Raw genomic sequence first — 13,145 nt, forward strand, 5'->3', positions numbered from 1 at the left:
TTAGTCCCCACCAGATGAGTCATCTGCATTAAAATAAGACTAAAGACGTAGCTAATATCAGGATTATTTTTTAAATAACTTTTCTGATACAGACTAAGTACTTTCACATGTTGGACTAGGCTTCAGCAAGACACTGGCTACCTCATGCTAGAAAATGCACATTAGTAATCTCTGAAATGTTATTGCTATTATCTGTGTCTGACTACAGCTTCAAGAGTCACACAAAGGTACAGACATTTACCCAGCCCTAGAATCCAGCTGTAGATGGCTGCCAACTTTTTTTCTGCTTTAACTTCAGAATAACACAGAACTTACTTTCTAGGGCACTTAAGATAAACCCATCCTTCACACCTCTCTTCTTTCTACCCGGTTAGATATGGCAGTCAAGCATGTCTTTCCTGTTCTAATTAAAATTACACAGTCATAAAGGGAATTAAAACGGCAACAAATTGTCAATGCAATGGTTGGGCTGTTTACTGTTTTGGAAGTGTAGCTCCAGTTGTAACCCCCAGAGAAACAGCCAGCTACTGGGCTTGTCAGTTCAAGCAAAGGAGCCAAGCACTGCCATTACCTTCTTTAGCAAGTTTTCCCAAGTGTTTCTCCAGGCTGGTGATGTGGTGTTTCTCCAGGTAGCTATAAAATTGGAATAAAGTAACCAGTTCTGTTTGGAGGTACAGAGAGAGGAGTAACCCATCACAGGTGATGATCTGCTCTAGTAACTTCTGCAATACTGAAAATAACACAGAAAAGAACAAATGGGAAAATGAAAGGTTGGTGAGATGTAAGATGCTCAAAACAAGTAAAGAGTTTTAGCTTATTTTTAAAATGCACAATTTTAAAAATACAGGACAATTTTCAGCCACACAATAAAATGAAACGAGTGGCCTTGTGTGCAAGGAACAGATTGGTACCTGCTTCTAATTGACCAGGGTATTTTTCCTTCACTTTGAGCATTGTTGTGTATTTTAGTGCCTGCCGGAATCTTTCTGCTGAAGCAAACAAGATGCTGCCAGGCTCTGCAAGATCACTCCAGATTTTCAGATAGTGCTTCTTCTTTTTAGTCTTCTGAATAACTGAAAAATCACATTTTAAACAGTTAGTGAGCTCTAGCAGATTTTGGATTTTACATGAGAAATTAGGCACCAGATGGCACATCTAGAGATGTGTCAGCATTAACTTGTATTTGTGTTATACGGATGGTTTTGTTCAAAGCTGGAGATTTGCTGCCAGTATTTTAACATCTGCAAGCATTGATTTCACCAGGCTTGGACTGAGCTCCTAAACTGTGATTACGAGACCCAAATGAGACACCTAACAGCTCTTCTGCCTCTTATTATTCATTTTATCCCAGCATCTGAGTCAAGTTTCAGAAGTTCTGTGTTTAACTGTTTCCACTTCTGTCAGCTGGAGACGTGCCAGTTCCAAGCGTTTCAGAGATCCTGTTGTACAAACCTGCACAAGTGGAGAACTCTGAGCCTCAGTGCAGAGGCTGAGGCAGGCTTTCTTTCATCAAACACTTCAGAAAAGAACTTGAAGGAATACCCTGTGGTTTCTTGCTATCATTTAAACCCCATCAACCCTCTTACCTACAAAGATGTGGAACTTGTGTTCTGCATTTAAGACTCCTACACTTTCCTCATCACATTGTACCAAAGGCCCTTTAGAGCTTTGCTCCAGGGAACAGTTTATTCTCACATCCTTCAGGATAAAATCTGTCAGCAAATGCTTCCAACTAAAATTTGCAATATTGCCGCTATATTTACCAAGAAGAGAACAAAAGCCTTCAAAGTCTCCCATTGTGCCTTTATCATTTTGTCATATCCAACAGTCAGTGGAAGAATTTAGTAGTGGGAAGGCTCGAGATGGGAAAAATTGCACACCAAACTTCTCTTGCAAATGCCTACAGAATTTGGGCTTACCAAGTAAAAGCACAGATATAAAAGAAGATTTTATAAAGCTATTCTGCTGTTCTTTGACTGCAAACTCCATCATAACATCCCTGTCTCTAATACGTATCAGTTCAGTTACTATTTCTTTAAGACAACTTCTTCAAACCTTTTCCCTCCTCACAGGGGAAAAAAAACAAGTAAACGATGAACCCTGTTTCTTCTAAGAATCTAGATATAAGAGTTATTTTAATTATGTGAATGTTTCTAAGGAATTAGAATGAAACACTGATGTGTCTGGGGAAACTCAAGCAGAGGTACCTGAACCTCTCACATCTCTGGCATGCCTTGGAATAACACAGATACTACTCACTTTCTTCAACAGACATATCCAAAACATCCCCCAGCACTCGCGTCTGCTCTGATACTTCTTCCAGAATGTTCTCCTGGACAACCTGGGCTACATTTGGTGACCTCAGTTTCTGAAATGCAACATGCTTATCTTAGTAGCTGAAACAAAGGCAGTATCAAAGTCAAGATGAATGAGGATTTGTTTCTTAGAGTCAAACAGCTAAAATCTGTGAGAAAAACACACCAGCTGCCCCCGAAAGGCCTCTTTTCCCGTCACAGCATGGACAGGTCACTTCTGAGTGCAAATCTGCTCAGCAGAACAGGATGAGTAAGCCACATTATGCTGGGACAGGCTGTCCAGCATCTGACATTCCTCCCTGCCCCTGTCCAGTGATGACTGTGTAGCAGATCAATGCTAACAGTCACGCTGTCCTCTGCTGCCCATCCTTAGAGGGAATACTTTGAGGATGATAATGGGCTTGGGCACTGTAACTGAAATTGAGAATAAGGTCTCAAGGGGAGGTAACAGTTCTTTCTTGCTCTACACATGCTACCAGTTTCATTCTAGCAGTAGCAGTTTTTCATTCATTAAAATATTGATCCCCATTATCAATACACAATTCAGCCCAGATCTGTCCTACTGCATTAGCAGCCTGCTTTGGGCACAAAGGCATTTCTTAGAGCTTCAGCAAAACCCAGAGGCTGAAAAAAAAATGCAGCAGAGCTTTGTATGACATGTTCTGTATGTACACATGTATACACTACATTTTTTGGACTCAATTTCTTTTCTGAGTATTTCTGCTTTTATAAAAGAACCAGCTACATACTCACTTTTGTCCATTATCAGAATCAACAATTACCAGCAGTGCCCTGGAGACCCATAGGCTATTCCCTACCTGCAAAAGACCTTTGCACAGCTTCAGATGAGTTATCAAAAGTGTGTCTAAGTTGTCATCACCAGTAGTCACATCTCTTGCTTCTGTTCTCATGTCACAGTTCACGGACTGAAGTGTGTTGTCATTGTATGTACTGTTGAGATGAGGGGGAAAAAAAGAAAAAAGTTAAAACTATCATCACTAAATAAATATGAAGATGTGCAGTCTCAATAGTAGCCTTCAAGCAAGTTGCAAAGGTACAAACCAGGTGGCATTTAACAGATAAAAGCATTTTTATTGCATTTATAACCCCTCTTAAAAGCACAAAGACTTAATTTCTAAAACTCGTTCCAGAACAGTAATACCAGATCAGTTGACCCCACAAAATCCCATTTTGAAGAATCAATACTTGTAGATGCTTCCATGTAACATGAATCGAGTTGCTGACTCATTTGCTGCAGGTGACCTGCAAAAGCAGCACGCAGGACAAATCCCCCCCCAGTGTTCTCCCAGCTCGATGATACTGGGAGTGTAATAAGTCTCCCAGGATCAGGCTCGTAGCTCTGGAACATAAATTCCAATGCTCTGCAACTTGCAAAATGCAAAACTAAATTCAAAAGCAAGAACAGGTTAGAAGAGCTGTGTAAGGTGCCCGTGGCTCTCCCTCTCTAGCACAGAGCTGTTCGGCACTGCCTGGATAAGGCAGTTTCCTGCAGTCTGCTCCTGGCAGCCAAGCCCACCCCTTAGCCCTGCCATCATACCCTGCAGCGTCCTTCTGCAGTGTTTTCTGTACATTCAGTTTCAGTTTCCTGCCATTTCCATCTGGTCGGTATTCTGAATTATGAATATCAGAGTATTCCAAAAAACTCGTTTCTGTCCTGGATGTTTATATCAGGAGCAGCTCTGCACAACCATTACCTCACCAAGTACAGTGTACTGGTAAGAGTTCCGGGGATGAGCCCTCCTTACCCCTCTCCCTTGTCCCCTGTAACAAAGTGCTGCAGATACGGACCTGATACTGGCTGTTCTTATGCTTCCAAATAACGAAAGCTCATCAGCACTACAGTCAGCATTTAAAAAGTCAAAACTTTCCAGTACTGTCTCCACCATTAAACTTTCCATAGATGAATGTTTGTGATGAAGTGTCTTTAGCTGTTGATGGAAGGAAAAATATTGTTATTTGTAGTTATCAAGCCATTTTTACATGAGTTCTTTGCTGTTTTTCAAATCACTCTTAATAACAAATCAATTTGCTTTTCTGATTTCATTCTTAACACATCAGGAAAGTTAGGTCTTGGTACAGCACACTGATCCCAAAATAATGTTGCTAATTAAATTCAAAATATGCTTCAATGTTTTAATCTGTCTGTACTCCTCTCTGGATTTCCATGACTTTTAAGGCTGGTATGAGGGCTGATTTTCTCTGCTTCTTATGCCATTAGTGCAATTTTCACTGATTCCCTGTTTCAGATCTAGAAGTAGTAGTCTTAGGGATCTGTTGCATTCCAGCATAGTATCCAAGAACTCTGAGAGCAGTAGTGGATTTCACGGGAGCACTAACTTTCTCCCCTTTGGAAGGGCTGCTTTGAGAGCACTTAGTTTAGTTTTTTTTAATTTCTATTTTTAGAGTGGTTTCACTGGAATAGGAAGTCAATGCAGTTTTGTTACCATCATTTAATATTCCAGACCTTAGATGAAGTATTACAGTATCATATCTCCCCAGTCTGTACACTGGCCTCATGTACTGCAGTGCTACCAAATTTGCAATATAACCCACTGCTTGCAGAAAGCTCTTCTCCACGATCTTTCCTCTAAAGAAGGAAATGTTTTTAGCATCACATGGTCTATCAGACAGACTGGACTGCCTGCAAAAGCTAGGGGATCCTGGAGAAACATTAGTTTTGATGAACCAATGTAGTCATCTCAAACTATACTAAATCTGAGAAACATCAAAAAAAATTAGAAAGAAACCAAGATGCAGAGGCTCTGACATACAGTTCAGATTCTGCTTAGCCCAGCCTAGTCTCCACTTCGCCTGCAGGCAGTTTCTTAATTTCTTTTTCCAGATGATTGATCTGTGCACAGCGTTTGAAGGCTGTCTCGGAGGTGCTGTGCAGCACAGGGCTCCTGTGCCGTTTCGCTCCAGGCTGCCTTTTCCGAGCAGTGCCCGACCTCTGGTGGCCAAGCTCACTGTGTGGGAACGTGCCATCCACACGTCATTAAATCAAATTTCACCACCGGGACATGGAGCTTCCACAGTTTTAGGAGTAACAGCAGAAGCTACACCATCGAGCAAGAGTAAAACACTACCATACCTTTAATTTGTCCCTCAGAGATGAAACCTGGTATTTCAGTTTCTCCAGCTGGGCTTGCCCTACGTCATGTAATTTCAGCAAATTTAACACTTCCTGGAGAGCCTTATCAATTGACTTTGTACATCCATCTCCTTTTAGGTCATTTGCAGTATTCAAGCTTTTCTGGCTAATGTCTTCTTGCTCTGTCAGATGGCAACTTCTGGTCTGGTTGAAAGAATCTCTACTACCTTTGTGACGATTCAGAAAACTAGGTGGGTTATTTGGAAATCCATCCACACATGGAGTCTTCTTCAGGATATCTAGAGTTGTGTGATTTGGAAGAGGATGCTGTCGCTCTTCTGCACAAGTCTCTTGAATAATCACCAAAGGCAACGTCCTATGGTCTAGAGCTGGAGTTGTATTTCTGGATTCTGTCCCTCTCTGATCCTCAGAGCTGAACGAGTCTGCCTCACTTGTCTCTGCAGGATTATGAGGCTTGCTCCTCCCATGTACATCAAAATCGCAGGCAGCCAAGTAGCTCAATATGCTGGGAGGCTGAGCTTCATCACTCACATCCCCTTGGTTCTGCCTTTGCTGCAAAACAGACTGTAGCACATAAATTCATAAGTGAGCACATATGCAGTCGAAAAGCATGAGATACCACCTAAGATGGAGAACTGTGGTTTCCTCTTCTTGGTAACATACACACCTGAACTGGTCAAAACCACAGGGCTCTAGACTCAAAGTTAGGGGAACATATATATGCTGTTACTAGTATTTGAGATCTATGGCTCAACAGGATCATATAAAACAACCATTAAAACAAAGCCCTCTTGAATGAGTGAGAAAGAGAACAGGGTTTTCTATTCCCCTGGGCTACACTTGGCAAGAAGTGGGGTTGAGGAAGAGGAAGGCTTGTCTCACATAGCACGTCTAAGATGCCATTCTGCTCCACAGCACTGAGGCAGACTGGTTCCTAGTTTGATTCCCACCATAGACTATCAGAGCAGATGCCCACAACCTGACCATTCTGGAGGCCAAGAGGAATATTTGGCAGGGGGTTTTTCTGTCTTCTTTCACAAAATCTAAAATGGAACTCAAAAGAATAAGGGTTAAAAGAAAAATATAATGAAGCCCCTAAATAAACCACAAAGGCCCTGGAATGCTATGTTTTTACATTTCTGAGTGTGCTCTTCAATAGCCTAATCTAAGCAAAAAATCAGGTTCTAGGTCTGTGCTTTGCATTTTGCTTTCCTCAGCATACTCACCAGATAGTATTTCTCCCTGAAGCTGGGAGTATTTGGTGGGGTCCAGTTGTATAAGGAGCTCTTCCTGCTACCCACAGAAAACTTGGCAGTGGTTCCAGGTGACAAGAACAGGCTCTCTGTGTCAAAGGGGCTGTAGCAGAAGATACAAAGGCCTAAGCATCAGTAAGACCAGAAAGCATAGAAATGTTTAGCAGCAGAAACAGCTGTTAGGACTTAAACTGTGACATTCAGTAAACAACACAGGGAACAAAAGGAAAGAGAAACTGCCTCTCCGACCAGTATCTTTGATCACACCACCAGAAAAAGAGGTAGGCAAAAAGGTTGTGTATTTTCCACAGAATTCTCAGCACCCTTTAGACAGGCCTGTGCCACAGTCTTTGGCAGAAGAATCCAACAGGCCAAACGTCTGAAGTGCTCTCAGTCCTTCTGCAGCGTCCTCCACAGGCACCAGTGCTGGCGAGTACGGCACAGGCTGCCCACTGATGCCCACTGGACAGACACTGAGATACAAGCCATACCAGATAGGAAGGAAATGTAACACACGTAATAAAGGAAAACTGTCATTAATTTCCCTCCTGCAGAGCACACACTACCTGGAAAAGCCACCAAAAAAACCCTTCATTATCTTTCAAGTATTAATAAACAATTCCTTTGGCTGGCAGAGGAAGCTTGGGCAGTGGAATATGGCAAGTTATGTGGTTCATACAGTCATGGATGAGTCCAGTTACAGCCCCAGAGGATACTGGTTATGGTCTACAAGAGTTTGACCAGTCCTGCTCTAAGACTTCCCAATTACCTACTACATCACAGTTATTAATTTCCTAACTCCTTTGCAAAGCAGTCTAAGGAAACTTGGACAAACTGTCTCCCAAAATGCAACTCAGCTAACCAGGACAAGGAAACCATATTTTAAGTAAAGCAAGTTCATTTTTTCTACAAGTTACTTTTGTTCCCTACTGATATGCCTTGTGACACCAAAAGAAACTTTCTTTTTCCACTTAAGTACTGGCATTTTGAAAAAAACTGAATTTTTTATAACAAATCTGTAATCTTGTACATATGAATACAATGACCAAAGAGTCAGATAAAGTCAGCTGCGTTTAGCTGTACAATATAGAACCACTAGAAGTCTGAAAAGATCCAAACAATAATGAGGACTAATCAGTTACAGGGAAATGAACTTCTGCTCTCTAGCAAAAGTTGAAAAACAGAGCTCAAATTCTCTCTAGCTTCTCATGCTGCCCAGGGACAATTCTCAACAGCATCCTGCAGGGCAACACATCACTGTCTTCCTCAGCATGGAGGTAACGCTCTGTGAGCTTGCCTAATACAGGTTAATTGGCTAAATTAACCAGTGTCACCCAGCTGGGGTTCCTCAAACAGGCCAGTTCCACGGAGTCACATTAACAACCATCTGCATTGTCTCACTATGCAGAAAATAAACTGGGTTTCTGACAGTAAGAGCCTTTTAGCCAAAGCCTCCAATGTTTACTGAAGGAAGCAAATTACTCCTATCCGTGGTATTTCAGAGTCACCGGGATCCATTCCTCAGATTTTTCATTTTTAGCTTTTAATACAGCAATGCATTAATGCAAAATGACACTTTAGAGGAAAGGGACAGGAATAACACACTAAACCTGGTTTGCCCCTTTGACAATCCTCTAGCAAAATACAGCTCTTCAGCTGTCCTCCAGGCACGCACACGCTCCCTGTTACTGCAAGATAACAAGTTGAGAGAGAGCAAAGTGAAGGGTGAAAGAAAGAATGAAGTCTGCCCTGAAGCATGTATTTTCTCTTGGTTGTAAGCTCTTTGGGCATGATCCACATTTGTACAGCAAACAAAGCATCATCATGGAACAGATCTATGAATCCATCTCTCCAAGCATCTTGACACTGACAGAAACCAGTAGGGGATATTCAGGGGAAAAGCATAGGAAATAAATATAGTAGGCTTTCCCAAGACACATACGCAAATTTGAGGCAACCTATAGCTTAGATCTGTCAGGCACCAGACTTTGCAAGCAGACTATCGCCTTTAAGTGTCACACACTTTTCCTTAGTTTATCTAGTTGCTTCCCAAAATCACTGACAAAATCTCTGCGTAGGTCAAAAGTGTGCAGAAAATTTGTTTTAACTTTACATCGTAGAACAAGTACTTTGACATGGGCAGGTCTCTATGGCTGTACTGAAACAGTGCCTAATCATTTCCTTTCCACATTCCCCACAGCAAACATCTATACACCTGTACAGTATTATTCATCAACACCTCTTCAAGACTGAAAAATTCTATTAAAAAAATGAAAGCGTCTCCACATGTCTAATCATCTTTGTTGTCTCCATTATATTTCTAGATTGCTAAACATATTGGCCTTTGGCTATGACTAATCACAGTATTGGCATTAAGTGTACAACACTACAAAGCCATCATCGTTAAGCCAAAGTAAATGCAGCACATAAACTCTCCTTTAGCTCTTGCCTTAGCACCATTGAAGGATTTCAGCATTCAGGACCAAAACACAAATGTCCAGCCTGACCTTGAAGGGGTTTACAATTCATCAGAGCTCATGTTTCCTAGATTGAGCCTTCTACATCATCAGAAGCTTTGCATCCACACACATTCAGAGGTACCTCAGCCTTGCCAGCACTGAGCATGGATTCCCAGCAAGATACTATTTTGTTATAATCACCAAATCTGTGGAGGGATGAAATAATTGAAATTTCTACCATTTCCTTCACCCTGTTGCATTTCTCTCTTGGGTATGTAAGGAGGGCACTTCCTCATTTATGTTCTCAGAGAAACATAAGTAATAAAACAGAGCACATAAGAGCTGAACTCAATCCAGTCTCCAGCCCCAGAGGATCTGCATTCCTTTCTCTCACTACCAAGACTGTGCCCTAATCACTGCCCTCCTGTCCAATTGCTCCATGTATTAAACATCAGCGGGCCGGAAGGGCTCCTGGTGGACAGTCTGTCCGAATCCCACTACTAGACCTGGGAATCCAGACTTGCATTAATATAAAAAAACAATTCTGGTCAGCCGGACTCACTGTTAATCATGAGATTTTTTTTCCCCCCTACTGAAGACAGGTGAAAATGCCCATGCAATTTTAACACTGTGATTGTTGTTGGGTTTCTTCTACCCATCAAAGCATAAATAAGCACTAGTTTCAAGGTTAGTACAGTTTATCACAAGACTAAGATATGAAACATCACTTTCATCAAAAGCATGAGATGCATTGATGGTCTACTGCCTAAAGGTACCTGTGTGAGTAACTACCTATTCACACAAGTTTTCATCTATAACAGCAAGACTGTCAGTAGGTATGTATCCAGAAAAAAACAGACTTTTCTTTTTCACTCTCCATTAAGGCTTTTTTTCTCCTACTTCACGAACCCTCGTGAGTCAGGCCAGCACACTTTCAGAGTGGGCAGAAATCACGAGAGAGGTTCTGGCTGGATGGTACCCTTAGATCCCAGTACGAGGTGCTAACTGAAGTTCTGAAAAGAGAATACAGGCTTTCTCTTTGTCCTTCATGTGAGAGACATAATTCAGACTGCTGTTTAGGTTGGCAAAAAAAATGAAGTCTTCTGCCAAACTGGTCAACAAAGCTGTTCTGCAACAGGCCCAAGCTCATTCACGCTCCTCATAGTGTAATCTATAAAGGAGTTGAAGGAAGGAGCCCAGAAGACTAGTGGCCTATTCAAAGAAAATATACATTTAGAAGTAGAAGAGTGATCTACATTTGGATTTCTCACAAAGCAGGTCTAGACTGAAAGCTTGCCTCTCAGGGAAGTTTGGGCAAATCAGCTGGATTTGTTTAGTTATTCTTAAATCAAAGAAAAAAGCAGCTGTTATTCTGAGTGCTTCATCTTTGAAAATAGAAACACCCTGAGTTATCACCACACAACTTCTCTTTTCTGTAAACAACTTCAGCAAACAGGCTGTCAAAGATGAGAGCCTGCCAGTTCTGTGCAGAAGTGTTCTGGAGAATCCACTTGGTAGGATACCAACGCATTGCACAAAACTTAAACACAGCCGAGACACGCAGCCGGAGTTTTCTTATATGCTGAAAAAGAAAAGCATCCAAGTGGGGATTAACTCTCAAAGAAAATGCATCACCACTAACCCTACTCTCAGCTCTGCTCTTGCCAGCTCAAAAAGCTGGGTGATGGTTGTCCTGAATGCCACAGAAGTGCTCATCTTGCCAATCAAAACCTGCACTCTGAGCTTTGAGCTACTGAAACAATCAGCAATATAATTTGAATTGCATTTTTCTAGAAAATTTAGTTCACAAATATAATTTGCTTTGGTGATTTAGGCTATTATTGGAGAAACTATGCAATATTCCAGAACAGGAAGGGGGTTTCTTCATACAGTCCTTTTGTAAAAACAACTTATGTGCATAATTATTTATGCAAGATATTGACAGTGAGGAAAGGCAATCAAGTAGGTCCAGCAAAAATAAATTAAGTCAACCTGTTAGATGCCATTTGTGTGGGTTAACAAGAAGAGAGTAGAAGTGATTTATTCCAAGCTCCACTACAAATGTGCCATCTCTTGGTACAACACTTCCCATAAACAGATTTTATACCCAGTTCAATAAAGAAGGTACATCTCCTTCACTACACAGGTGAAGCTTCTTAAGATGCCAGACTTGAAGTCAGGGAAAAAGGGACTTCCCTTATAAGAAAAGCATTTCTGTAAGCAGAGGGTTCTGTCTGCAGTCCTTTCCGCTCTGAAACTGCATATACAGCTTTGGATCATTTTACAGCCACATTAAACCCAAGGCAAGTTTTGGTGGTGTGTGTTTGTGGCAGGGTGAGAGATGACAAATAAAGGTATTAGACTTTGCTGGGGATGTTCCATGTTCCTCTCCTCCCTTTCCTTCTCCAATACTAAGGAATGCTAATGTCAAAACAACAGACTATTTTAATTGACCTTCATTTAAAAGGGCTGTCATTTAAAAAAAATAATAATGCAACTTGCCCCATCCCCACTCCACACAGTTTTCAATAACTGTACCATGAATCTGTCTGCTTTCAGATTCAGATGGGAATACACACATCACTTGGCACAAGTAAGAGGGAGTTTCATATGACACATAATGGAAGACCACAGCAAACTTCTGGAATGAGGCTTTGTTACCCAACTAATTAGTGGCTCAGATTCTCAAACAAGGAACAGAGGCCTCAAAAGTCTCAGAGCAGCAACACCTCAAAACAAAACATATACTGATGGCCATTGTTAGACCTCAGGAGGAAAAAGTGTCCTAAACTAGAGGTGCAGGCAAAACTCTGCTGTGTGAGTTTATTTCTCATTGACTTAAATCAACATGTATGTTTGAAAAAAGTTTTCAGATGCTGGCACCAAGATTCAGTTTTCAGCCCAACTGCATGTACAAGTCAACAGTAAGTTTCAAGAAACACAGCATACACAAGAGACTTTCAGGAAATAGCATGTTGATCAATAAAGCTTTTCTTTCCCCAACCTTAGAAATGTAACCTGAAGAGTGTTTATCAACACTTGAACAGGAATTGCAACAGAAAACCTTTGTGGCATTTCTCCTGTTGGTGTCTTAAAAGGCTGTGATAAGGTTTAAGTCAAATGATGCTTCCAAATGTAATTAAAAGTAGAAACAGGGTATTAAGACTTGAAAAATCAAGTCTGATCATAAAATACATTTGGTTACTTTACCCAAAGGGCAGGGGAACTTTTCTCTTACAAAAAGATGTTTGGCTTTTGGGCACATTTGGCAGACTACACATTCAACAAGCTTTTTTTATTTTGGGTTAATTTTTAACAAGACAAGAAACCAGCATGGCCAGAGAAGAAGAGTTGTATAAGGCCAAGTCATAGCTGAGTCTGGCCTGCAAGGCATAGCTGCCTGCTCTTCCTGATCTGAACATCATTCAGTTTCTGCTTTTCCTGGAGAGAGCTTAGATCCACAAGTCATCACAAAGGTCCTCATCATGGAGGCGTTTGTCATGTTGGGTTGGGAAGAACGGAGGACTGCAGTAAGCCGTATACAAAAGTACAGCTGAAGAGTGCCCATTTTTTAATTGGATACTTCACTTAGATGGCTAGATTTAACCCTTGGACAATAATAAATGGAAACACATTAAAGAGTTTTGATTTTTTTTGCAGACAAGACTCTCAGTATGGACCAAAAGTCCCATAAACCAGAAATAGAAGGTACTACCTCAAAAATCTATGGTGGTGTGTCTAGAATGAGGAAGAAGTTCCAGTGCAGCATCCATAAAAGTGAGAATTTGCTTTTAATAACATCAGTCATCCACCACAAAAGTCAATTTACACATTTAAATTATAAAACAATTTAACAAATCACAGACACCACAAAAATACTATTTTAAAAGTGAGTTTGTAACGAAGCTTCCCTATAGTGCACAAAGGGGCCTCCTATCAATAACTGTAATCACAGTGTAAATATGAATGTGCTAAAGCTTTGGGA

The 13,145-nt window shown here is 41.1% G+C and overlaps 1 protein-coding gene across 8 annotated transcripts in view; it reads right to left on the bottom strand.

The window, feature by feature from the left end:
* The window catches only part of RIPOR3 (RIPOR family member 3), a 53,164-nt gene that overhangs the window by 4,323 nt on the left and 35,696 nt on the right, over nucleotides 1–13,145 (bottom strand). For all 8 annotated transcript variants that reach the window (XM_074920056.1, XM_074920055.1, XM_074920060.1 and 5 more), the window contains 7 exons: nucleotides 6,675–6,804; nucleotides 5,428–6,012; nucleotides 4,125–4,264; nucleotides 3,134–3,266; nucleotides 2,260–2,368; nucleotides 912–1,073; nucleotides 572–730 (listed from right to left, as the gene is read on the bottom strand). In XM_074920056.1, coding sequence (XP_074776157.1) covers nucleotides 572–730; nucleotides 912–1,073; nucleotides 2,260–2,368; nucleotides 3,134–3,266; nucleotides 4,125–4,264; nucleotides 5,428–6,012; nucleotides 6,675–6,804 — 1,418 coding nt within the window. The remainder of the gene's footprint in view (nucleotides 1–571; nucleotides 731–911; nucleotides 1,074–2,259; nucleotides 2,369–3,133; nucleotides 3,267–4,124; nucleotides 4,265–5,427; nucleotides 6,013–6,674; nucleotides 6,805–13,145) is intronic.

This window comes from Athene noctua, chromosome 16, assembly GCF_965140245.1.
Source record: "Athene noctua chromosome 16, bAthNoc1.hap1.1, whole genome shotgun sequence".
NCBI classification, from domain to species: domain Eukaryota; kingdom Metazoa; phylum Chordata; class Aves; order Strigiformes; family Strigidae; genus Athene; species Athene noctua.